Here is a 25662-nt window from a genome sequence, read left to right as displayed (position 1 = left end):
ATCCTTGAGTTACAGATTCTCCATATGTTCAATTTAACATATCTTAGCTCTCAAAGAGCTTATGTCAAGTTTTCCTTAAGGAACTACTATGGCCATAGTATCCATGAACACACACCTCCTTAGGATCACTCAAGAGGACACACCGTCTCAATCCCAAGAGATATCATGGTGCCTTTATTGAGAATACTTATTGCTATAGACTTCCATCAGCAATGACACAATCCATAGGGAATATATGATCAACTTACGATCTCACCCGTAGGTTAAAGCCACTACTAACTTCAACACAAGCTCAATATTCTCTCAAGGTTAAGAGATAATACAATGAAGCAACTTGGTAGAGTCATGACTACTTGATAGCCTTAAGTCATAACTCACCATAGGTCCTGTCTAATATGCAACCATACACACTAGTGCACTCACCATGGGAAACCCATCCCAATAGCCAAGACCAGTCATCCCTCCAATTAGGAGGTAGTGCACTACAACCTCTAATAAGTTGCCTAGGCCCATGAACCGACTATGAACAAGTAATATATTTTCAAGGAACTCATGAATTAGATCTTTTGTGCAACTCCTAATGCACTTAAGTCACAAACAATGCAAAACATGTAGGCAAGAATACTCATAAAGCATAATACATGGAATAAAAATAAATAAAAGTGAAATTGGAACATCATTAAATAAATAATGAATTCCAAATTTATTACATCATGTCATGCTTTTAAGGGCTCTATCCTAACAATCTCCCACTAGCCCTCAAAGCATCATACCTATAAAGCATGTCAGATACTTATCTGAAACCTATGTTATCCCTGTGACCAACATAGACTCTTCATGTCAATGTCTTAGTGAATGAATCAACCAAGTTCTTCACATAAGGTATCTTGTCAACCATCATGTCACCCTTTAAACATTCTCAACACTTTGGAACACAAGCCCATAATCCCTCATTGTTCTAAGATACTTGAGTATATGCTTGACAGTAGTCCAATGTTTTGAACATGGATTAAACTGATATCTACTCACCATACCCATTGCAAAGAAAATATTTGGTCGAGTACATAGCCTACATAAGGCTACCCACTGTAGAGGCATAGGGTATTGACTGTATGCGCTCTTTCTCCTTAAGTGTTTTAGGACACTGATCCTGAGAAAGAGGAATTTCATGCCTAAAAGGTAATAAACCTTTCTTGGAATCCTGCATCACATACTTGACCAAAAGCTTATCTATGTAGGTAGCTTGAGATAGCACTAGGTTCCTATTCTTGCGGTTCTTAAAGGCCTTAATCCTAAGAATATACTATGCTTCTCCCAGATCTTTCATCTAGAATTTAGTAGAAAACCATATTTTAACTAAGGACAATAACCCTACATCATTACCAATGAGTAGATTGTCATTTACCTACAAGATCCTAGAACACCAACATGCTTCCCTGCAATTTCTTGTACTCACAAGGCCCTTTGCTATGAAAATATCTGGTTAAATTATATAGATGGTAATATCAAGACAACCATTTAAGAACACTACCTTGACATCCTTTTGCAATATCTCATAAATGAGATTCATTGCAATAGGTAGGAGTACTCTAATGGATCTGAATATGGCTACTGGCGAAAAGGCCTCTTATATTTGAAACAATGTTTCGAACTATAACCTTTAGCTACAACCTAGCCACATAAATATCAACTTTTTCATTTACTCATTTCTTCCTCTTGTAGACCAACTTACACCTATGGGTTTTATTCCTTCAAGTACTTCTACGAGAACCTAGACTATATTAGAATCACAAGGATTCTAACTTTGCCTCCATAGCTTTTTATCGTAATCTATGGGATCGATCTCATGTTCCTTTAGAATAACCTCGAAAGACTTTCCTAAATACATGAATTGGTTTGGTTGTTTAACAATCCTCCCACTACGACAAGGCATTGGTGTACTATAATGGGAATGGTTGGTACTGGATCCATAGTATCTTGTGTATGGTGGTATTATCTTCTAGTATTCTCCAACCTATATCATTGCTTGCATTATTACATATCATATAGTCTTCATAAAAAATCTGGTATTTGTAACAACAAACATCTTCTGATAATTTTGAATATAAAGTAATAATCCTGAAATCCTCTTGGATATCTTATAAACTAATACACCTCCTTAGGAAAAAAAAAGGGTATTACATAGTCTTTAAGAGATATCCCCAAATAATATGGGAAGTAGTAAGAAACCAATCACCAATCTCACTTTGTCTATCAAAGTTCGATATCTTATTTCCATTACTCCATTTTGCAATGGAGTCCTTGGTGAACACAATTGGGATAAAATCTCATGCTTCATTTGGAAAGAATCAAACCTACTAGACTAACTACCTCAATCTAATCGAAGTGCCTTGATATGTTTACCCAATAGGTTATCCGATTCCGCCTTAAATTAAATGAATTTATCCAAGGCATCATATTTCCTATCTACATATCCAAAACTAGAGTATTTATCAATAAAATGATCAAATACCTATACCTTTTATATACAAACACAAAATTCATATACATAGGTATGCACTAACTCCAAACATTCCTTGGTTCCAAGTCCTTTAAAAATAAAAGGGCCTCTTAGTCATTTTACCATCTGTATAGGATTCATAGACTAAAAGATCTTATGGATTAAGAAGGTCTAGACTTAATTAGTCTTTGGATCCTATATAGATTAATATGGCCTAGGCATTAGAAGTCAAATGTTTGACTAGTGCTAGGTTATTTCTTTTAGTGAGATTTGACTATTCTTATTAATTGATTAATTAAGCCAATAAAGCCTACCAATTAATCGATTAGAACACTCTAGACTAATTAATTAATCAATCTAGGGCATAAACGCATTTTGGTAATTATGAAACTTGCACAAAGGTAAGTGAATAAGGTTACTAGATTGGGCTAGTTGATTAATTAGCAAGCTTTGTTGGGTTAATTAATTAATTAGGACTCGTTTTGGGTTAGATTAAGTGACCGAAGCCTTGAGTGGGCTCAAGTCACTTAAGCCCATTAGGGAACCCTATAAATACCCTCTTAGGGGTTAGGGTTTCCACAACTTTTTCATAGAGTTGTCTTCCACCTCTAGAGAGAAAGAGTCATAGCCTCCACCATCTCTTCCTCTCCACCGAAAATGTACCAAGATCAATGAAGAGCTATCGAGAAGAAGATCTTGGGTCTATGAGACTTTCGACGATATCAATTTGATTCTTCAACACTTAGATTCAAGGTTTGAGAACATCCAAACCTAAAAGTTAATATTTTAACCCTAAATGTCACTTTTTAAAAAAAATAATAATAATAATATTACTTATGTTGCTTAGACATGGAGGTTGAGAGTTGGAAAAAAAAATGTAGTTGTGTGTTGCTTTAGATTGGAAAATTTAAAATAAAAATAAAAATAAAAAATAAAAAATAAAAAGGAAAGAAAGAATGAGATGGCCTAGGTGTTGTGTAGGAAAAGAAGAAAAAAAAGAAGGGAAAAAAAGGAGTGCATGGCAATGGATATGTGTGTTCTATGTGGAAAAAAAACAAGTGGTTATCATTTAATATTAAAGTATATATTAAAGTATAAAAGCATTTAGGAGGAAGATTTGATATCAAGTTAATAAATCAAATAGAACTTAATAAATGAAATAAAATTACGGTTTAACTAAACTAGTTATATATTATTTAAAACAAATTGGGAAAAGAGTTTTATATATATGTAAAAAAAAACTTATTAATTTTACTTAAATAAGGAAAGAGAAATAGATTCTTAGGATAGAGTTTGGAAGGAATATGAGTTTTTGGAAACTCACTAATTAAATTATTATTGATTAGGAAGTAGAAAATAATATTAAAGATAATAATAATATCAATATAAGAAATTCTTAGGATTATCAAACTTATAATTTTTAGATAAATAGTAATAACTTTTTTTTTTTTTGTTATGTTAGGTGAAGAGTAGACTTTTCAGGATTAATTTCTTTAAGGTTTTTTAGTACTTCTTTAAGGTAAAGGAAATTAATACATATTTTTTAAAAAGAAATATTTCTTTTTATATGTTATTAATGAAAAATGTTATTTTTATTTCTATGCATGGATCAAATATAATTTTTGCATGAAAAATATGTTATAACATTTTCCTTTGTTTATAATAGAAAAAAAAAATTATAGAGAATTTTTTTTTTTTTTTTTTGTAAGTTTGAATTAATGAAATAAAGTGTTTTGACTTTGATTTGTTTGGTCCTAGTCAATAGATTATAATTATTAACATTTTTTACTCTAGTCAATGGATTATAATTGTTAACCTTTACATTTCTAGGTAGGGAATGTAATTGCTTTGAATATCAGCCTCTAAGGTTTGGTTAAAGGTTACTAGTACTTGTAGTATTTAGTTTTATCCACCTTAAAATGAACAAATTTGAAACTATCAACCCAATTGTAAAGTCACACCTAACTGGACACCATTTGATTTTGATACCCAAAGTAAAAATGTTTTGAATGTATTTGTTTTTGATTTAATATGAAAATGTTTTGTTGAAAAGTTTTAAATGTATTAGCATGTTTAAACTCAAAAGTTTTTATGAAAAGAATTATACATTGTATCTCTTATCTGTATTCGTAATTGAAAATGTTTGATCCATATTAATATTCCTTGTTGGGCTTTAAGCTCATTCCCTTTTGTTGATAATTTTTCAAGTACTCTCAATTCGGGCAAGGAGTGACGGTTAGGATGAGATTTTGTCATGGCTGGGACTTTGGTTTAACCTTTATTTTTTGATATTGTTTAAAAGTTAGAATTTAATGACTATTTGAATTGTTAAGTTTAAAGTTGTTTAGACAATAACATTTTGGTTAATATGTTAGTTTTGAAGTTGAAATTTGAGGATTATAGAATTTTGTTTTACTAATTTGAATAAGAATTGGCAATTGGTCAATTCACACTTTGAGTCATGCTTGAGGTGTGAAATGATCATCGAACTCTGTGCCACTTTGGTGGATTCCATTGAGGGCTGAGTTTCTAGTTTTCAGTTGACTCAAAGGGTGGTGATTTCTGGATCTCTATCGAGTTCATTGTAATCTTATCGTTTATTTTCTCCATTATTCCGGTATCATATAGCATCAACAGATAGATCGCATTTGGTTCTCATATCAATCCCATCCAGTCCTCTTTGGTTCTCAGTTCTCGTGTTGATCCCCTTCAGTTCTCATCAAATCTCATATAAACAGATTGAAACCAGCATTTCTGTGGTTTGTTGGCCCAACCTTCAGTTCCCTTTGTAGCAGAATGTTTATCAGGGTAGCAGCCTAAATGATATGCTGTGGTCAATTGTGTATACTGCATAAAGCCTGCCCATTGAGCCGTCTAGCTAGGAAATACATATAGATGGAAATTAGCAAAGCCATGGGAACTTTTTTCAGTTAAGAAAACCATATAAATAAATTGCAAATCCCATCACATGATGAAACAGTCTAGTAGCTTAATAATGTGATACAATTAAACTATAGTACCATATTAATTTAAAGTTTAAAGTTTATAAATGCTAATCGGAGTTATAGCTCCTTATACTCCTTTACCATCTTTCACAATCCAGCTAGAGTTTTGATTCCCATGTTTTGGCAAGGTTTGATCTAGCAGGAAGTTCCAGATATTCCCAATCAGCATCATCAACTTTTTCAAAATACTGATTCACGAAATCATCACGAACCAGCTCCAGTTTTGAAGGCTCCCACTGTCAGAAATCAGGCAAAGAACAAGCTAGAAGAATGTTACTTTCAAGCAGTACAAACAAATATGATTCTAAATAAAAATATATAGATTTTCCCTATGGTATAATAAAGGCCTCATCTTGGAAGAATGCTTGGTTAACTTAGAATGACAAGGCCCTATATCTTTAAATATATAATTTTAAAGTCATAGATAAAAATATCTTTGAAGTGTAGAGAGAGAGAAAGAAAGAAAGAGAGATAGAGGAAATAGTGTTATCCAAGTGGAGAGTTTCTCCTCCTAGCCATCAATCCTACACATATACCACCTCCTCCTGACCTTTATTTTGGCTGAAGATGTACATGAATGCTATAAAAATATTGCTTGTAAAATCAGCAGGTAGCACAAGAAGCTATAAAAATAGTCTTCCTTCCTCTAAAGGTGAAATAAACAGCATGCAAAAGTGTGCCTCAGATAATTGATGGAACCCATTGAATCCCCTCTTAGGTTATTTTAGGGCACTCAAGTTATTTTCTAGAAAGATTTTGGCTGAAGGGGAAGATTGGACAAATCGAGGGCTTTTGTCATGGGATCGAGACCTGATGGACAGTTGTGCAGTTGCACCCCTGTTCTCCTAACTCAAATATAAGTTGTTTCTTTTCCCTTAGAAATGAGTAAAGTCTCTATTTGCACAATGAAAAGAAAAAGAAATGGATAATAAGAGTCTCATGATAAGAATATGAATGCAGCCAATTATTTTCCATGAAGAGATGGCATTATAAGTACCTTGGGTTGTTGGCCTTTCTCAAATAATTTTGCTCTTGAACCCTGAATACATAGGTTCTTGCCATATGAGTAATAGGTATCAAAATAGCTAAAACAAACATAAGCTATCCAATCTAGATACCTCAATGAAATCAGGATTGAATGTCCTTCGAAACATGTGACAAGCAATTGTATAGTCTTGGATTAGACAATCTTTAAGTTCTTTTGTTCGCCCTTCTCTAATCTAAATATGAATCAAATAAATATTTTATTAATAGAGTAGAATTACATTGTTAACTAAGGAACTTTCCTTCGAAAATGAATAAGCATTTATAATGTTCTTACCAATTTAAGAAAAATTTTAAGGCTTGTTGGAGAAGCTGACTTCATGGAACTTATTGCTTGGATTATCCACTTGTTATCTCCATTTGCAGCCTCATTTTCCTAAAACAAGTGAAATTCTAATTAATTATGACAAATATCATAGTCAACATTGCTGCTTTTGTTTTACAAAAGATAGAATACATAATCAAAGAAACAATTTTTCAACCATAGTCACCAGCATTGATAGGATTTCTTCAACTGTCCTCCTTGAGAAACATTTGTTGATTGTCTCCAATCTATTTATCAATGCATCGAAGTCACTAAAAGTCATGGGTGTCATATGCGTAGTTGCAGTGTTGTAACTCAATAAAAATGCTTAGGAATTCATATAATCAATTTGCATGAGAATCACCTCCTATAGGCGCTTTCTTTCTTTAAGGATATTTTGCTCGAGAATCCACTGATAACTCTAGAAATGGTTGATGCATCTGAAGAAGCCACCTCAGATAGTGCATTTTCCAGTAAAAGAAGATCCTGTAACAACAAAGAATATGCGAAAAAATTTTAAATCTTACCATTTATTCATTTATGTGAATTTCATTTAGAAAGTACCTTTTATGATAACTTTGAATATCTTTGAGAGAAAGTACCTTTGAGAGGACAAAATGGGTAGCAAGACCACAAGCAAGCATCTCCTTTCCATCTAGTCGTGCACCAGTAAGTCCTAAATATTCTCCTTCACATCGATTAACACAAATTAAAGGAAAATGAGACAAAACCACATGAACACAAATTAACTAATGTACCATGTAGTAGCTTAAGATATTATTTAAATTTCACTACAAAGAAGCTAGACCAAGGAAGGTTTTAAAAAAAGCAAGTTCTAGTTGGCTATTTCTATCTTTTTTTTTTTTTTGTTTTAGCACTTCAAAATTTGTCTATTTCTCTATTTAATATTCTTACATGTTACTTTTAATCAATTATTTGCCTAAGTTAGAAAAGGGTGTCTAGACCATATATATTACTAAATTATAGAAGTTAAATAATTCACTTATTTCACCATTCCCTTGTTAATCTTAAAAGATTAGACATAAGATAATAGTTTCTACAATATGTTCGACAAAATTCAAATGTATTAATTAGATGCATATAAAATTATATTTATCTAAAAGGGGGAAAGGGAATTGGGAACTACATACCAAAATTTCTGATGAAAAAACAATGTTGAAATGTTATAAAGTTATAAGAAAAATAGATAACTTTACCAAAATATCCTGGGAGCCTAGAAAGGAAATATGATGCACCGACATCTGGGAAAAGTCCTATTTGTCCTTCTGGCATAGCAAATACCTACACAAATTCAAGAAACCATTAAATTAGTGCTACCAAGATTTTGATATATTCTCAAAAGACTAAGAGCACATATATTTGATAGTACGTAGGACATTAGTTCCAATCCGGCTCTACTTTTAAACCAAACAAGAAGTAATTGTAACTCAAATTAATTAAGAAATCACAAGTTAAAGTATGCATGCTACTTAAAGATCAATTCACATGGTATGAAGTTTACTTATTATTTGCTAGCATGAAATAATTTGAAGAGACTAGGATTACATCCCTCACTCCTCTCATATTTGATTCTCTTCATTTTAGGATACTTTCCAAATATTGTTAATATTTGATTTCCAAATATTGTTAATATTGATTTCCAAATATGTGAGAATCAAATACTATTAATATTTGATTTCCAAATATTATAAAAATAAAATGTTATTACTATTTGATTTCTCTAGATTTATGAAAATATTGATGAGTGTCTTCCTGCCTTTTATGGGCTTGATTTCGTGTATCTCCTTAAATATTTCATTTAACAAAAGTATGTTTGGATCTTTATATTTAATTATAATTATATTCTTATGGTTGTTGAAGAGAAAAAAAAATTATATCCATTTATTGACTTATGAGATCATTACAAACTCATATAAAAAGGAAGGACTAAGAAAATTGGAACAAGTTCTTTATGAGAACCAAAGAAGCCAAAACGATTGTGGACATAGTCTTGGACATGGTCAGGCCCAAGAAAATAGATATTGAGGTGGTTTTTATTTTCAATAAAAATAACAAGTAATTCATATTCCTCAAGAGGATGTGGAAGAGAATGCAACTCAAGTCAAAATAAAAGGGAAAAATATAATAACTATTAAATTCAAATATGTAATTTTATTTTTTTAAAAATGAGGGTTCTTGTACTTATAAATGTAAAAGTTCAACTAAATATATGGAAGGGAAAATCAATATCGTTAAAAAATATTTATATCAAGAAAATATATATATCAAGAATAACTCAACTCCTCAACAAACTAAATTTTATTAGTTTTTGAATTATTATAAGACTATTATATCTTTGTTTAAAATACAACAAAAGAGTTGCACTAAGGGTTTTAAATATAGTTCAATTCTAAGATTTTGCGTGAAAGACACTATACTAGCAAAAAGATCAATTAGCAAGTGTCTCAATTATCTATAATTCTTTTTTCTCTTGTTTTCTAGTAAACAAAATAATATCACTTTGTGCCTTGTATGTGTAAGCATATTGTTGGTTGCCCTTAAATTTGTGTTTTTATCTCTCTTTTTCTATTTTTTTATTTGATTTTATTTTCACTGACATTAATATATGCATTATGTGTAATCAAACTTATTCAACTATTGGTTTTGGAACCAATATTGAAAATTTTAACATTTAAGATCAATGCTTTCTAATACTGAACAAGTCAAGATGAAAGGATTGGGCTCCATAAAGTTTAAGATACCAAAACTCAACCATTCCAATTACCTAACATGGGAGTTGAAGATGCAAGTATTTGTTAGAAAAAAAGCTCCTAACGGAAAAGAAGACAAACTAGTGGAGATTACAAATGAAGATTTTTATGAGAACGATAGTTGGCCATGGTAGATTCCACTAGATAAGGTTGTTTTGTTGAACACATAAAAAGAAACCATGAATAAAGACAAGAAATTTTCACAATTTATACAATGGAAAATCCATATCAAATTAATGATTTCTCCATGAAAAATTCTACGTCTCTGGGATGGAGAGTCCTATTAGCAAGAACAGCCGAATGAGTTCAACATAACTATGATTAATAAAAATGGTGTTTGAACTAAAAATTGATATTAAAAAAAATGTAAGAGTTATTGATCTTCTACTTTGGTCAAGGTTGGAATCACTAGGTATTTTGATCATGGTCATCATTAAAGACACAAATCTCTCTTATGAATTTGTAATATCAATGCTGCCCACAAAATAGTCACATATAAAATTAATAAATTCTTTAGGTGATGCAAATGGTAGCACAAAACAAACATATAGAGAAGGGGGTCATGGTGCTAGTAAAGAACAAAATGGATCCAATTCAAACTGCAAGAGTAAAGGGAAGTATTGGAATCATGCAAAACATGAGCATATGAGAAAAGACTTCAGATTAAGGAAAACTAATCAAGGTAATTCTAAAAATAATATACAAACATGAAATCTAAGGGTAAAGCTTGTTAATGTTGAAGATTCATTTGAAGAAATAGAGGCATTATTTGTAATCCTAGAAGAAATATGCAACATTAAAGAGTTTTGGATTCCACTATATCATTCCATATGACACTAGGTAGAGGTTAGTCACATACTTACCATTTATGTGGTGCTATTATTTACATGGTTGATGATAAGTAATGCAAAATAGTGAGACTTAGAGATGTTTCAATTACAATGTTGATGGTTCCATGCATTCAATTTAGTAGGCAAAACACATAATGAATCTAGGGAAGAGTTTTTTTTATCATTGAAAAAAATTGGTGAAGATGGTTTCCAATTTTCTAGTGAAAAGAAGTAATTGAAAATAACCAAGGGAGTGTCAATGATTGCAAAGACGTAATTAGTTCATGATTTGTATCTACAAAACAAAAATAAAAAAATACCATGGTTAGCAAGTTATAATTGTTAATGATATGATAGAGTCAATTTGGCATAGGCATTTGGATCACATGGGCAAGTAGGGATTTAGGCACTACTTGATAGAAATTTACTTCATGATTTACAGTTTATTAATTCATAATTTTGTGAACACTAGCTCTATGGAAAGCACCATAAAGTCAGTTTCTCTCATGACAAATTTATTGTATTTCTAAGGAATCAAATAAAAGGGAATTGTTTCATTTCTTTTCATTCTTGCACTTACTAAAACTTGGAATTAAAAAAAAATGTGTGAAACCCATCTAATTTTGAGGAATTGTTCTTCAAAGTGGAGAATGGTTTTCCTTAGATTTGCCTAAAGAATCTCATTCTTTCTTTAGGAATGAAAATTGCACAAAAATACCCTTAAGAGATTTATATGACAACATATTTAATTATGATAAATTTAAATATTAATTTGACATAATAACAAATTAAAAGCAATAACATATTTTCTAAAAAATTAAAAATAATGGAATAAGTACTAAATATAATAAACTATTTTAATTACCATTGATTGAGATAATACCATATTGAATCATCAAAATTATAAAGGGTAATTAAAATAATTTATGACATCTTTTGTTTGCATAGGAAAAAAAAAGTGTGAACTTTATTCATGTAAAGAGTCTTATCATTCTAAAGATGCTAACTAGTGGAAAGTGTTTATGGAGGACGCGATGAAGGCTTTGTATCAAAACAAGATGCATGACTTGATTCATTTATCAATAGAGTAGACGGATATTTGTTCAAATGGGTTTAAAATTAAGTTGAAAAAAATACTAATGGAAATATGAAAATATATGAAGCTTACTTTATAGTAAAAATTTATTCTCAAAGAATCAAGCATTACTTAGATAAACTTTCTCCTTTAACAAGTTTGGATACTATTTGTATTTTGTTGTGTTTAGTACCTACATTTGATTTGAAACTTAAGTAGCTAGATGTAAAATTGTATTTTTCCATAGTTTGGGTACCATGTGTTATTTTTTGGGTTTGATAACTGCACTTGATTTGAATTTTAAGCAAGTAGATGTAAAAATTGCATTTTTACATAGTTTGGGTACTAAGTATATATTATGTTGAGTTTTGTAGTTGTACTTGATTTGGAACTCAAGTAACTAGATATAAAAATTGCATTTTTCCATGGTAATCTTAAATATAAGGAAGAAGAGGAAGAATTTGATTATGATTTGAGTCCTTTATGAGTTTAGGATTCCATATAGTTTGAAAAAGAAGAAGAAAAAGAAGAATTTGGTTGTGATTTGAGTCCTTTATGAGCTTAAGATTCAAGATGGTTTAAAGAAGACATTATGGTGTTTTCAAAAGTCATCTCAATCCTTTATGAGCCTAGGATTTTAGATATATGATTTGGCTATTGTGTCTAAAGAAGAAGAAGAAGGCATTGGTTTTGAGTCTTATAAACTTAGTATACCATATGAATTAGAGAAGGCATTGAGGTGTTTCTATAATTGATTAAAGTCTTGTATGAGCTTAGGATTCCAAATATGTGATTCTAGCCATCGTGTCTACTTTTTATAGTTATCATAGTGTTAGCTTTATAGTTTTATTATATGTATAGATGACTTGTTAATTGTTAATGAAAATGCAAATATGAAAGTCATTGTGACTAAAAATTTTGAAATAAAGGATTTAAGAGTTTCTAATCAAATTCTTAGGATGAGAATATTCAAGGATAAAAAGAAAAGGAAAATTTGGATAAAACAAAAATGTTATATTTATAGATTCTAACCTTACTTCAATAAAGAAGATATTGAACTAGTCAATACTTTGTTCCCTACTACTTGCAAGTCATCTTTAAAACAATCTCTGAGAACATAGAAGTGGAGAAGATACATTATTTGTATGAAGTACAATGTTCATTTGTAATAGGAAGCTTAGTGTTTTCTATGACATGCAATAGACTCTTCATTGTTTGAAAGGCACCTCAAAGTGTTTATTATTTTATAGTTGTCAAGATCTATAGTTGGTTGGAATTGTCAATGAGACTAGGCAAGATATCGAGATTTAAAAACCTAAAAATATATATAAAAAAAAAGTACTAAAAAATTCTACTACTAATCATGTGTTCTCCATAGTAGATGATGCTTTAGTTGGATGTATAAATTACAATCAAATTTTGTATTATTTATAATAGAAGTATAAGGAAGTCATAGAAACATGCAATGAAGAAGTTATTTGGTTATAGGGGTTGCTTAGTAATTTCAAGTACCATAAAAAGTAATTATGATACTTGCTTAGTAATTTCAAGTACCATAAAAGGTAATTGTGATACATTGCAATAGTCAAAATGTGATATGTCTAGCTAAAAGCCCAATATTTTACTCAAGAACACTGAACATAAAGACTAAGTATCACTTTGTAGGAGAAATAGTGAAAAAGGGTCAAATCCTACTACAAAAGATTTACTAATGATAATGTATCAAATATGTAAACCAAGTATATCATAATAAAGAAACTCATACAAGAGAGTTCATTCAACAAAAGATGGTTTGTTGTTACCCAATACTTAGTGAAGTTCACATAATAACTTTGGAGTATTCTCTTATTAGTAGAAAATTAAGTCTTCAAGCTAGAGAATATTAAGAAAAAACCTAACGCTGGACAAAAACTCTATGTAGTTAATCTTTGACTTAGATAATGCTACTAAGTCCTATGAGTCAATGTTTCTTGATAATTATACTCATGATTCAAACTAAAACTTTATTGGTACTTGAGTTATTATTTGACTTTTTCTAATCTTTGTTCAAAACATTGTAAAAAAGTACATTTAATGGTTTGAACATACTTCAATTCTAAGGATTTAGGCATGATAGCTTGAATTGCTAGAGTGTAAATGGTAAGAGTTTCAATTATTTATATTTTCAACTTCTTTCTTTTTTTTTTCTACAAAAAGACTACTCTTATGTTTCAAGCCACATTAAATTTCTTTCTTTCTTTTTCTCAATTTTTTACATTTGTTATTATTTTTCACTTTAATTGAAGATATTGAATATATGTGAACAAGATTCCACAACAATATGAACATAAATTCAAATAAACGGAAAAAGTAATTCTTTTCTTGACATAGTAAAGAAATGTCTATTTTATTTTATTTGTAAGCAAAAATATACCTGTTGTAGATTTTGGTTTACACCATTTTGTTTGATTATAATCATGGAAGTCATTCTAATTGCAAATAAGAATAATCTCCATATTTAGAAACTACCTATTGATTAAGATAGGAAGATACTTGATAGTGAATAGTTTATCTAATCAATTGATAAGGAAAATTTAATTGATAGACACCTACTTCATGGAAACAAAAAAAGAAAAAAAGAAAAAAAAATGAAAAAGGATTACAACAATGAATTAATAAAAGTAAAACATGGAAGTAGATTTCACAAAATAACATATTGTTACATAATAATATTAATTAGAGAGATATTAAAGAATAATAAGAAGGGGGTAGATAAATACAGTGTTCTCAGTGACAACCCGAAACATTGAATTCATGGACAATCCAGCACCTCCACCCATTATAATTCCATTAATAAGTGAAACCTTCAAGGAAACAAATAGATCAACACAATGTTGCAAGGAGATAAAATATTGTTGTTTATCACCTACATGTATATGTATATAAAGTCTCACCAACGGTTTTGTAGATGTTGCAAGTAAATAGTCTAAGGTGAGTTGTTTCTTGTAGAAGCTTGCACCAAAGCTCCAATGTCCTATTCATTTGAGAAATATATTAGAAAATAACATATATCCATTGACACCTCGATTAAAAAAAGAATACAATCTTCATATTAAAAGTCGCACTTTGTCATTGTTTTGTTATCTCTATTTCACTTGCAGGAAATGAGAGTATGTTCAAGAGTTAGAGTAATAAGCAACGATATATGCCTCACCCATATTATTAAAGAATATGAATAAAAATAAGATGATGAAGAAGATGAGAATAATGTAAGAAAGAAAATGAAAAGTCTCACCTTCATTTATAGAAAGAACCATTCCTACAACATCTCCACCAGCGCAAAATGTTTTTCCTTGTCCCTATAAAGGAAAATTTTATGAGAAGATACTATTAAATAAATTTAAAAATCAAAAATCAATTAGCCATGCATGTGTTAGACCCATAATATGATTTTACTATATGTTAGAGAATAGTAAAATTTTATTATGTTAGAGAATAGTAAAATTTTATTATGTTAGACAATTTACTAAAATGAATCCAAATTGTTACCTAAGTGTTTGACTAATAATGAGCATTACTTTTTATTTTCACTAAAGAATTGAAGCTTTTTGTTAAGTTCCTAACATAAGCATACTAATTTACTACACATAAAATGTTGCATTTGTAATAAGTTAAGAAAATCTATTCTAAATTCTTAGTATTCATTCACTATCACATGTTATAGCATGCCTTTAGTTTCATCGAAGTGTAGATTAAATATTTCTTGATATAGTTCTTCTTTACCTTTAAAATCAAAAGTTTGACAATGGGATCCTTCTCATACACTTCCAAATTCCTTAAAATTTGAGAAATCTGCACATAAAATAATATTCAATAAAACCATCTGTTAATAGTATCATTGGTAATTCAACATCCCATTTGTCCACATAATATGCATAAATGCATGAGAAAAGAATGTACATGCATGTGCAAAAAGAAAGCGATAGAAAGATCAAGATGTTCCAAAGAATATACATCCTCAATATGAAAAAAAGTAAATTAATACCTTTTATCTTTACACATAAAATGAAAATTATGATGCTATGAAAGCAAAAACTTCTTCAAAATCTTACAAAATAGTTGAAAATTAACTCCATTAATAGATACAAGGTGAAGAATCTCCATAGGTCAATAGTTTCTCATCATTATGAATTGAGGATTCATTCACCACATTTTATGTGCATAGGAGTTATTTTCTCAACATGCTAATTGAAATCATATATTGCATAATTTTTTTGTCTAAATCATATCCTTAGCTCTTTTTTCATGTCCAACATACTTCCCAACACCAATTAATTTTGCCTAGTTAGTTCTCTCACTTTTCCATTGTGAATTTGTAGTTGTGAGTAAAAGAGCTCAAAGGAATACCTTAAGGTATATCAAACAAGTAAGGCAAGCAAGGAGATTTATTAAAACATATAAGGAAGTCAACACTAGCATTTTGGGTGACATAGTAGGGCAACATGTATGGTCCATGTCACTCAGTAGGTGGCACCCTACCTTAGACACTTCCATGTTAGGTGGCAATCAAAGTGACATGTTGTCCTAGCTATTATCTCTCTTGATTTTGCTTAAGTTCGCATCCTTTTGCTTTTTCTCCTCTATTCTTGGATCCAGTAAGCTATTTCATTCTACTAGCTTCCACCTAGCCAAATACATATGGAAACAATTGAGGAGTAATATAGGCCTATTTTGCAACTAAGAAGAGATTTTTTTCGTGCCCCAAAGGAGTTAAAGTTCTTCAAGCTTCCAACTATTAATTTCCTTATAATCTATCAATTCTATTAGCATTTGTTTATCTTTTATTAACTTAAATGTGTTTTTGTTGGCTTTAAGTACTCTAATTTACCTTGTACAAATTTATACATCTTTGGTACAATTTTTAAGGTTATTAATGGCACTATTGGTTTCAATATTTTATTTATGAGTTTCTATATTTATGATAATAGTTAGTAAGTATTTTTATGAGCCAATGAGAAAGAGTCCATGGACACTTTCCTAGGGTATTGAACACACCTCTTATGTTAAGTTGATTGTAAAACATTCTTTTGCAACTTAGGTCCCTATTTTCAAATAAGAAAATTCAAAGTCACTTGCCTTAGAAATTAAGGTTTAAGGGTTGCTTTTGTGGGATTTTAAGTTCTTAGTGGTTTGGGATCATTTCACATTAATATTCCCCCTATTAGACCTATAAGTCTAAGTTTTGGTAAAAAAGAAATATGAGAGTCTTAATATGAAAAAATGACAAATGTTGCAATGTTGAGGCTTTTACAAAGAGAAGTATTTAGGTTTTTTTTTATTATTGAAAATCATCCAAGTAGAGCATCTTTTGGTGTTTCCAAGTGTAGTAATAGAAGAGTGTACATTTGTACCCTAGGGAAAGTCTAAATGAACACCAATCCTCAACCTATTTGGTCTAATTAACTTTTGCATGCCTTATTCTAAAATTTTTCCAAAATCCTAGAAAATGCTAACCTTCTCTATTTCTTCCAAATGTCACCTTAAAAATTCAGTCAAATAGTTTTTTCCCTCACTTCACATTTAATTCACTTTTTAAAATTGTACGACTCCCCTATACCTTCACCACTTCCTAAGATTCAATACATGACTCATGGGTTTTAAAACTACAATCACAACCATGTACTTGGGGATATCACATAGGAATTTTGGCAAATGGTAAATCTTTTGGCATCATAATGAAAAAGAGCATTCAAAAAGGTGTGATAGAAAACTTTTGTGATGATTTATTTGGTTGTGATTGATATCACAACTATGTAAATTCATTCTACTCTCAGTTCGTTTTTTGTTTTGTAGATTATTAGAAATTTTAATTTAATTGCATATAGATTGTTACTTTTTGGACTTGTCATTTATTGTTCCTTGTTGGGGAAATAGTTGTGCATGTATGTGGTAGATTTAGAAAGGCCTAATTAGACTAGAGATTGTAGTCAAGATAGATTAATTAGAGTCTCCCTTACCTAACCTACACAACTAGAGATAAACAAAGTGGCTTGCAATCAAGGATGAAAATATCAATTTCGACAGATATATCGGTGACTTGATTTTACGAATATATCATGATATATCGAGAAATATTAGTAGATATTTTGACATAAAATATTGGCAAGATGAAAATGTTGAAAAAAAATAACAAATGATAAAATAGTAATAACACATGTATTGAATTTTTTATTGAAGATATATTTTAAAAAAAACATTAATATATGGATAAGTTTTTTATTTAAAAATATTAATAATTTTTATTTATAAATTTATATTTGTCTTATATTTAATTAATATACAAAATATGTAATAAGATAATTTAAATTAACTTATTTATAATGATTTTATTTTAATTAATTTATAATATAGAGTATAAAATATATTTATATTTATAATTTATAAAAGATATTTATAATTTATAAATGATGTTATAATGTTTAAAAGATATGTATAGGATGTATACATGTATATTTTAATATACATTCTTAACAATAATGAAGTTGGAGTCCAACCCTAACATCCCTAGCAAACAAGAGGGAATGGGTTCCCCTCTCGATATGTGTGATATCGATATGTCATCGATAACTCATACCTAAATCTTAATTAATAAAGTGCAATAAAAAGAGAATAGAAAAGGAAAATGGGAAAGGAAATTAAATGAATAAATTGTATCATTTACCTTTTATAAAGACTTGAGAGTTTCACAATATTAAATTTCTCTTAGAATTCTACTTTTCTATTATATTTCTTATCATTTTCATTTTTCATCATTTTCAAAGAAGAAAAATCCACATTCATCCTACCCTCTTTCCTTTTCCATGTTGTTTTCAAGATTCAAAGAAGCCTAAAATCCACCTCAAGAAATAAAGATTTAGACAAGTAATCATGTAACACTAGAACCAATATCACAAGTGGGCGGCTTGAGGAAAATATCATGTATAGTGTTTGAAATGTGTTTTCTGTGTTAAATAGAACATTCAAAAAAACGTCTTATTTCAAGTAATGTAAAGGAATTGGAACAACATTTCAAAGAGTAAATCAGTTTTTAGTTGTACTTATATATTATAATTATGAAAATCATAATTTTCTTAACTTCTTACTTTTAAATTTCATGACAAAAATTAAAAATAATAGAGGTATCAAGCTTTTAATTTTAATTTCAAAATTTTAAAACAAGTTTCAAAATGGAAAGACAAACAACATACAACTCACCCACATCTTATTCTTTTTTTTTTTATCAAACAACATATTTTACATATGACCATGGAAAAAAAATTTACATGCACACAAAATCATAAAAAAAAAATTGTTAAAATAAATTTCTACTTCTTATTTTTTGTTTCAAAAACAAAAATAAAAATTAGAGTAAATAAACATATTTAATATTTATACAAATGAAAAGAATAAATGTAAAATGATATATATAAATATTTAATAATTATAAAAATTAAAACATAATTGTAAAATTATTTATTTTCTTCTAAAAGCGATAAAGCCTGAACTTTTGTGATTTTATAAAGATTTAATATTTATAAAAATTAAAAGCATAATTACAAAATGATTTATGTTTTTTTACCTTTAAAAATAATAACACCTAATATATAAGGTAAAATTTTGTCCATTGAACGGGGTTATAAACATATGACCCTAAATACAAAGATATGGATAATGAACAAAACAATAGAATAGGTATAAAGCAATGGAACTTAAATATAAAACAATGAGATCTGAATTATATACATGACACCACCTAATTGATCGTTCCTTTTTTTTATAATTTTAATAAAAATTTTGGTAAACTTGGTCTAATTAAGCTTATCCTATACAATTTTAATTAAGCTTATCTTACATGATTTAACTTTTTATTTATTTATTCATATAGTACTACAACAACTACAACTATTATTATTACTACATAATCCTACCACTACTCCAATTATTATTATTATGGATGAATTCCAACTAATCAAGTTTACTTTGTAACATCAAGAGACTAAAAGCATAGCGAAAAAAAGAAAACATATTAATAAAAAAGCTTAATTAATTATTTGTCACAATCAAGAAGAGGAATGATATCATTAAGTACAAAAAGGCAATTCATTATGATACTTGAGCAAGTAATCAATTGATGTAGGAAAAGAAAAGAAATCTTAAGTAATTAATATTAAACTTCCAAAATAAGTACATTCTAGCAAGAAGAATAAAAACAATATGATATAAAAAATAAACAAATACAAAATATAAGATCCATGAGATAATGAAACTTAATTAAAGAATTTAATCAACATCAAATATTTCATAAATATATGCAAAAAAACAACCATACCATTTCATAAGTGAGACTGTTTAGCTTGTGGGGTCTATTTAGTATCACCTTTCGTACACATGAACTTTCCTCAAAAAGGACCTTAAGATTGCAAATATATCATTAGATAAGCAGGTGTCAATATAAGTTTGTAAGATGAATACAACCTCTATGGGCTACTTAATAATATTTCTTTAAAATCAATTTGTTGGGTTAATTTTGAATCAAAAGTTTTCTTTCTAATTTATTTATTTTTGTTTGTTAAAGGAAGTCCAATGAATTGAAGAAGACAAAAACATATAATATAATATATTGTATTATATACATACATAGCATAAAGAAGGCCACCAACTTTTCTAGAAGTAAACTTAAAAACTTAGAATTTGGATCTTTTTTATTTTTCTATTTTTATTTTTAGACTCATTGAAGAAAATTTTATGTGATAAAATTTTATTTTGAAATCCTATCACAACATTATTTAAAATAAATAAATAAATATAAATTTCGACAAAATGATATTAAAATTTTAGTCTCCCCATCTTATCTCTTTATTTGAAATCAAATCTCTAATTAACATAATTCTAACTTATTAAACTTAATTTTTTTAGTATAAATTAATTATTTTATTACTTGGAGAAGGAAGAAAGAATGACAGAAATTTCCAAAAGAAATGAAAGGTTAAAGCTGCATGAAGTGAGAGAAGAAAAATCATTGCATTCGTATATGAAGCTCAAATTTAAACGGTGACTGATCTAAGAAGCATATTTACATAAATAAGATCCAGATTTCAATATCAATAAGCTTGAACACTTGTTAAATATCACAAACTTAAGCTAGCCTGAAATGAAGGCATGCAACCAAAACTCCAATGAACATAAATTCTCTTTTCTTTCTTTTTTTTTTTAAAAAAAAAATCTGGATAAGGCTCCAATGAGCATACTAAATGTTTATTCTGAAACAAATCATAGATGGAAACATTGGATCAAGTCATCATACCTACTTCCAATGCAACATATGAAAGAGGACAAAGAAAATATCGAGAAATTAGCCTAGTTTGCCTAAGCCTAAGGACTAGGAAAAAGAAAAACCCCAAATTAGTTCCTGGGAATTAATTCCTGAAGAGGACCCGCTGATGCAGGAACAGTTAATAATTTCAAGCTGAAGAGAAATTGAAGCTAAAAACTAATTGTTTGAAAGCAGTAGCGGAGGCAGAAAATGACTTGAGAAGAGGAGGGGGGGTGGGCATGCATTGACCCTGCTAGTGGTTTGAAGAAAGCAGCAATTTTGCCATAGAAATTCTAGCATATCCGAAAAGAAATAGAATCCACCTTTCAGTTAAAGTGATGAAAATGCCGATCATATACATAAATAGTTGGGCAAGCAAGGATCTAATGGAGGATAATTGCTCTACACAGTAGCAGGACGGCCAACTTAAAAAGGAAGGAAAAGAAAGAAAGAAAAACCCTGTTACATGTGCATGTCATGTGTTCGCTAGATACCTTTGTCCTGTAGTGGGAAAGGGTGAAACTTGCCCAGATCATTTCCTCTCTTGAATTTGTTGAATTTTTTAAGATATCTTCCACTGCATGTATACCGCATGGACAGATTTCTTATTTGAATTCTTTTCCTCATGGCAAAGATACCAGACTTACCTATCCTCAAAAGGATCCAGGCTTTTAAAATAAGGGGAAACAATGCATCTTTTATTTCATCTCCTAGAAATAAAAATACATAACTTTGTCTTAAAAAAAAATAATAATAATAATTAATTAATTAATTATTCAATTAAGAAAAAACCGAAAGGTAGGAAAACATCCAAATTAAAAACAATTCCACTTCATGCAGCTGCCATTCTTTCTTCTACAAACTGTTTAATTTCTATGTCATGCCACGTAAAAATGCTAGAGGCAGCAGCCTTCTACACCATACAGTTTTCTTATATGTTGATCACAAATTTGCTTCAAAACCAAGCCCAAAAAAATTAGAAATAATGTCGCAAAATAAAAGGAAAAACCCCTCCATGGATTAACAAGAATTAACCAGTTACCTGGTTAGGCTCCGGGTGGGACAAGAAGCGGGAAGCCATGAGAGATGACGGGAAGAAGCTAGATGACTTGGAAGAATGAGATAGATACAAACCAATGAGGATGAGAGTTAGTAGCATATGAACCGAGAGTATTTATGGTTGTTTTACGAGAGCAATAATGGATGGTTTCAGGGCATAGCATTGAGTGGTAGGGTTTCTGGAATTGCCTACAAGAGAATCGTGGAAGCAGAAGATTAAGTGGGTAAAGGCATGCACATATGGTAGAGAAAAGAAGGCTACAAAAACTCAAATTAAATGGTGTTTTCTTTGTTACTTTGGCTGGATTTTCACTTTTGAAGGAATAAATTAACAAATAGAGCTACAGGAGAGACATGTCTTTAATGAAACGCAGAAACTCAGGCAGTGTGTATTAACAGCTCCATCACCTACTCCTTCCCCTCATTTATTATTCCCTTTTGATCCCAAATCTGAAAAATGCAAGACCGTGATATTTGAGGAAAAGAAGATGATTCATTGGAGTTTGGTACAAAACTATTCCTTGAAAAAAAAAATCTAGAATACTTTCAAAAATATCCACCAATTAAACTAGTTTTTCATCGGATCATCTTTCACTTTATTATTATTATTTGATATCAAAACCACAGTTGATAAGTTCGGTTTTAGTTGTAAGGTTAAAACAACAATCATCGATAATGGTTTTTAAAACTACAATTTAATATAAAGACATAATAGTTGGGTAAATATTATTAAAAGCAATAAAGATTAAGATTTTTTATTTTTTATTTTTTAAAAAAGGGTTAATTACTTTTATTGCATACCGCATTCACTTTTTTAATGAATGTTGAAGCTTGAATTTGTATAGGATCCATCATAATTTGTATGAATGTTGATAATTTTTAGAAAATAATTTCTCCACATATATGTATCTCATAGTATAATGTCACAACTTATCAAAATAAAAATATCTTTAAAAAATTAAAAAATTAAAATTAAAAGGAAGAAGAAGAAGTATTTATGCATGCTATTGGAAACTAGGGACATATGGTACCCCTTTTTTAGGAATTTTAAAAAAGATGAGAGGGAAAAGTGATTTACCAAAATTTGAGAAGTAATACAAAAGAAAATCTAAAATAGAAATTAAAGAATGCTTAACATGTCTTTTTTTATCTTACTTTGAGTTATTTTCACACTTAACAAATTAGTTCCTGTTGGATAAACATTAGAGTAAATGGCAAAAATTAATATTATACTTTTGCTTGGGTCACAATTTAGAATCCATTAGTTAGTAGTTATAGAAAACTCTTTTAATATAAAAAGATATGTTATCAGATACTTAACAAAATTCAAATGACGCTTTTAAAAAATTTTAAAAAGTGTTTTATTTTTATTTTTAATTTTTTCTTTTTTTCTTTCTTTCTTTCTTTCTTTCTTTTTTTTTTTCATTTAAGAAAAGTACTTGATAAGTGATTCTCCTAAAAACACTTCTAAAAAAATATTGACACTAAGAATGCGTTTGGTGCTTATTTTAGAATAACACTTAAATGATAAAAATTTTCTAACATTAGAAAAATTAGAAACACTTCCTAAAATGATTATCAAATGAGTTTTTAAATACTTCAAATAAAAATATTATTAAACATACTCTTACTCCCCTAACCTTCTCTTCTCATAGGATTTCTGGTAATGGAAAAGCTCATATAAAACTTGCTTCTAAATGAAATGCAATATCTTTAGGCTAACGTTTGGTTGGCATGATAGGATAAGATAAGATATGTTATGTATATTCTAAAATATCATATCCCATTGGATAGGATATGCATATCCTTATATATGATTTCTAATGGGATATGATATCCTTAGACATACATATCCTATATACATGAAATTTTAGAGTAACATATCTCATTTAATATGTTATATTATTTTATATTTATATTTAATTTCTGAAATGAATAAAAAATAATATGAAATATACATTATTTTAAATATCTAAAACAAAAATTATATTACATTCAAATATTTTCTATTTAAAAAAAATGAAAATTTTGTTATGTTTAAGAATATTCATTATTAAAATATTTAAATTTTATAAATAATTTTTTTTTTATATTATGTAGTTTAATATATAAAAATGATTTATATATTATATATTGATATTATTTTATAAATAATTTTTTAGTTTTTCTTTTTTAATTATAAATTTAATTTATAATAAAAAAAATATTTTGTAAAATAAGTATATTAAAAAATAAAAAATTGAAAAAAAAAATAGATTTTTGATACATGGGATTAATTACATATCCCATATGAAAGGAATAAAAAAAAATTGTAGATAATATATTCCACCATTTATCATATTCCATATTTGATTGAATATAAGATAAAATAAGTGATGAAATAACTTATCCTATCTCATCACCAACCAAACATGAGATAGTATATAATATCTCCCTCTTATCATATCTTATGTTATATTTGGTCAACCAAACATGACCTTAGGGTTATCATGTTTACACATATAATGTCTAGAACTCAAGCTATTTAGATATCCATCTATCCATGGTATTGGAAATTAGAGAAATATTGGAACCACTTTTTACAAGTATTGAAAAGGAGTGAGGGAAAAATGATTTACCAAAATTTGATAAATGCTGGAAAAGGAAATCCAGCATAATAGTTAAGGAATGCTTAATATGGGTTTTCAGTTAGGTTGAGTTATTTTTAAAATTGATAAATTCAGTTCTGATTTGATTGGCTTCCTCCCAAAGCTTATAAAAGTAGCTTTATATGTTCAGATAACTTTAAAGATAAATTATAAAAATCACTATATCTATTTATTCCTCAAAACTTGTTTTTAAGGACTTAATGTTAACCCTAAATCATGTTCAAATGTCTGATATCCCCTTTTGCTAGGATTTTTCTTCAAAAATTGATAATAAATAAATAAATAAAATAAAAATCATGTGATTTAGGCACGTGAAAAATTACATTATGAGCTACCTAAATTACATGTGATGTTGGTATGGTTGACAGGTGTCCTCATGTACTGCCTACAATTCAGGTGGTTTACAATATTGGAAAGTAAGGAGAGATGGGACTCATCTTGAGAAATATTGGCAAGGAAAGAGGGTTTAAAATTTGAAAATAAAAATTAAAAGAATGCTTCATATGGCATTTTAAGTTCTCACTTGAATAGTTTCAGTGTTTTTGGCTTTAACGGAAAGGTGAAGGTGAAACCAAAATTTTTTAAAATTTTGGCATTGTAAAATTTTTTACAAATTTTGGCATTGTAAAAATTTTATCAAATATAAAAGAACTTTCAAAATCTAAAATAAAGTTTTTACAAGAGGTAATATTTTTCTAATTTTTATATTAGGCTCTTTTTGAAGTCATGAGCACAACAAAAAATAATCAAACAGATATAAAAGCTCTTATTAAGGTTAAAACAAATTAGTTTCTTAAAAGTTAATTCACATTGCACTTAAAACTAGTTTAAGTCTTTAAGGTAACAACCTAATTTCTCGATTTTAAAACTAAGTTTAAGGTAAATTATAAAAATCATCCTTAAATCATTTTTTTATAAGATTTCTCATTTGAAATGGATGGAGAAACTCATGCAATTTAGAAATATAGACATTACGATATTCAATAAAACTCATGCTTAAATCATATGTAATATCCACATGCTTGTCACATGGACTTATCCATTAATTTTGGACAAAAATCCTAAACACATAAGAGGTTATTCATTAATTTTGGA

General features: G+C 28.8%; 1 protein-coding gene across 2 annotated transcripts; it reads right to left on the bottom strand.

Moving 5' to 3' along the window:
- Positions 1 to 5433: 5433 nt before the first annotated feature.
- Positions 5434 to 22197, bottom strand: LOC100248996 (3-hydroxyisobutyryl-CoA hydrolase 1). Of its 2 annotated transcripts, none has more exons than XM_010660703.3 (14): positions 21903 to 22197; positions 19877 to 19957; positions 15292 to 15360; positions 14804 to 14867; positions 14463 to 14542; positions 14289 to 14372; positions 8071 to 8155; positions 7456 to 7541; positions 7218 to 7339; positions 7041 to 7101; positions 6827 to 6925; positions 6624 to 6725; positions 6503 to 6544; positions 5434 to 5741 (listed from the first exon to the last, which is right to left on the bottom strand). In XM_010660703.3, the coding sequence occupies exons 1-14, from the start codon at positions 22017 to 22019 to the stop codon at positions 5604 to 5606; spliced, it is 1230 nt and encodes a 409-aa protein (XP_010659005.1). In that variant the 5' UTR covers positions 22020 to 22197; the 3' UTR covers positions 5434 to 5603. The 2 variants fall into 2 exon arrangements, with proteins under 2 accessions (XP_010659005.1, XP_010659004.1); XM_010660702.3 differs by having other exon boundaries at positions 5435 to 5741; positions 7032 to 7101; positions 21903 to 22195.
- Positions 22198 to 25662: the final 3465 nt, after the last annotated feature.

Source organism: Vitis vinifera, chromosome 13, assembly GCF_030704535.1.
Source record: "Vitis vinifera cultivar Pinot Noir 40024 chromosome 13, ASM3070453v1".
In the NCBI taxonomy this organism is placed as follows: Eukaryota; Viridiplantae; Streptophyta; class Magnoliopsida; order Vitales; family Vitaceae; genus Vitis; species Vitis vinifera.
This window is presented reverse-complemented; position numbering and strand designations above follow the sequence as displayed.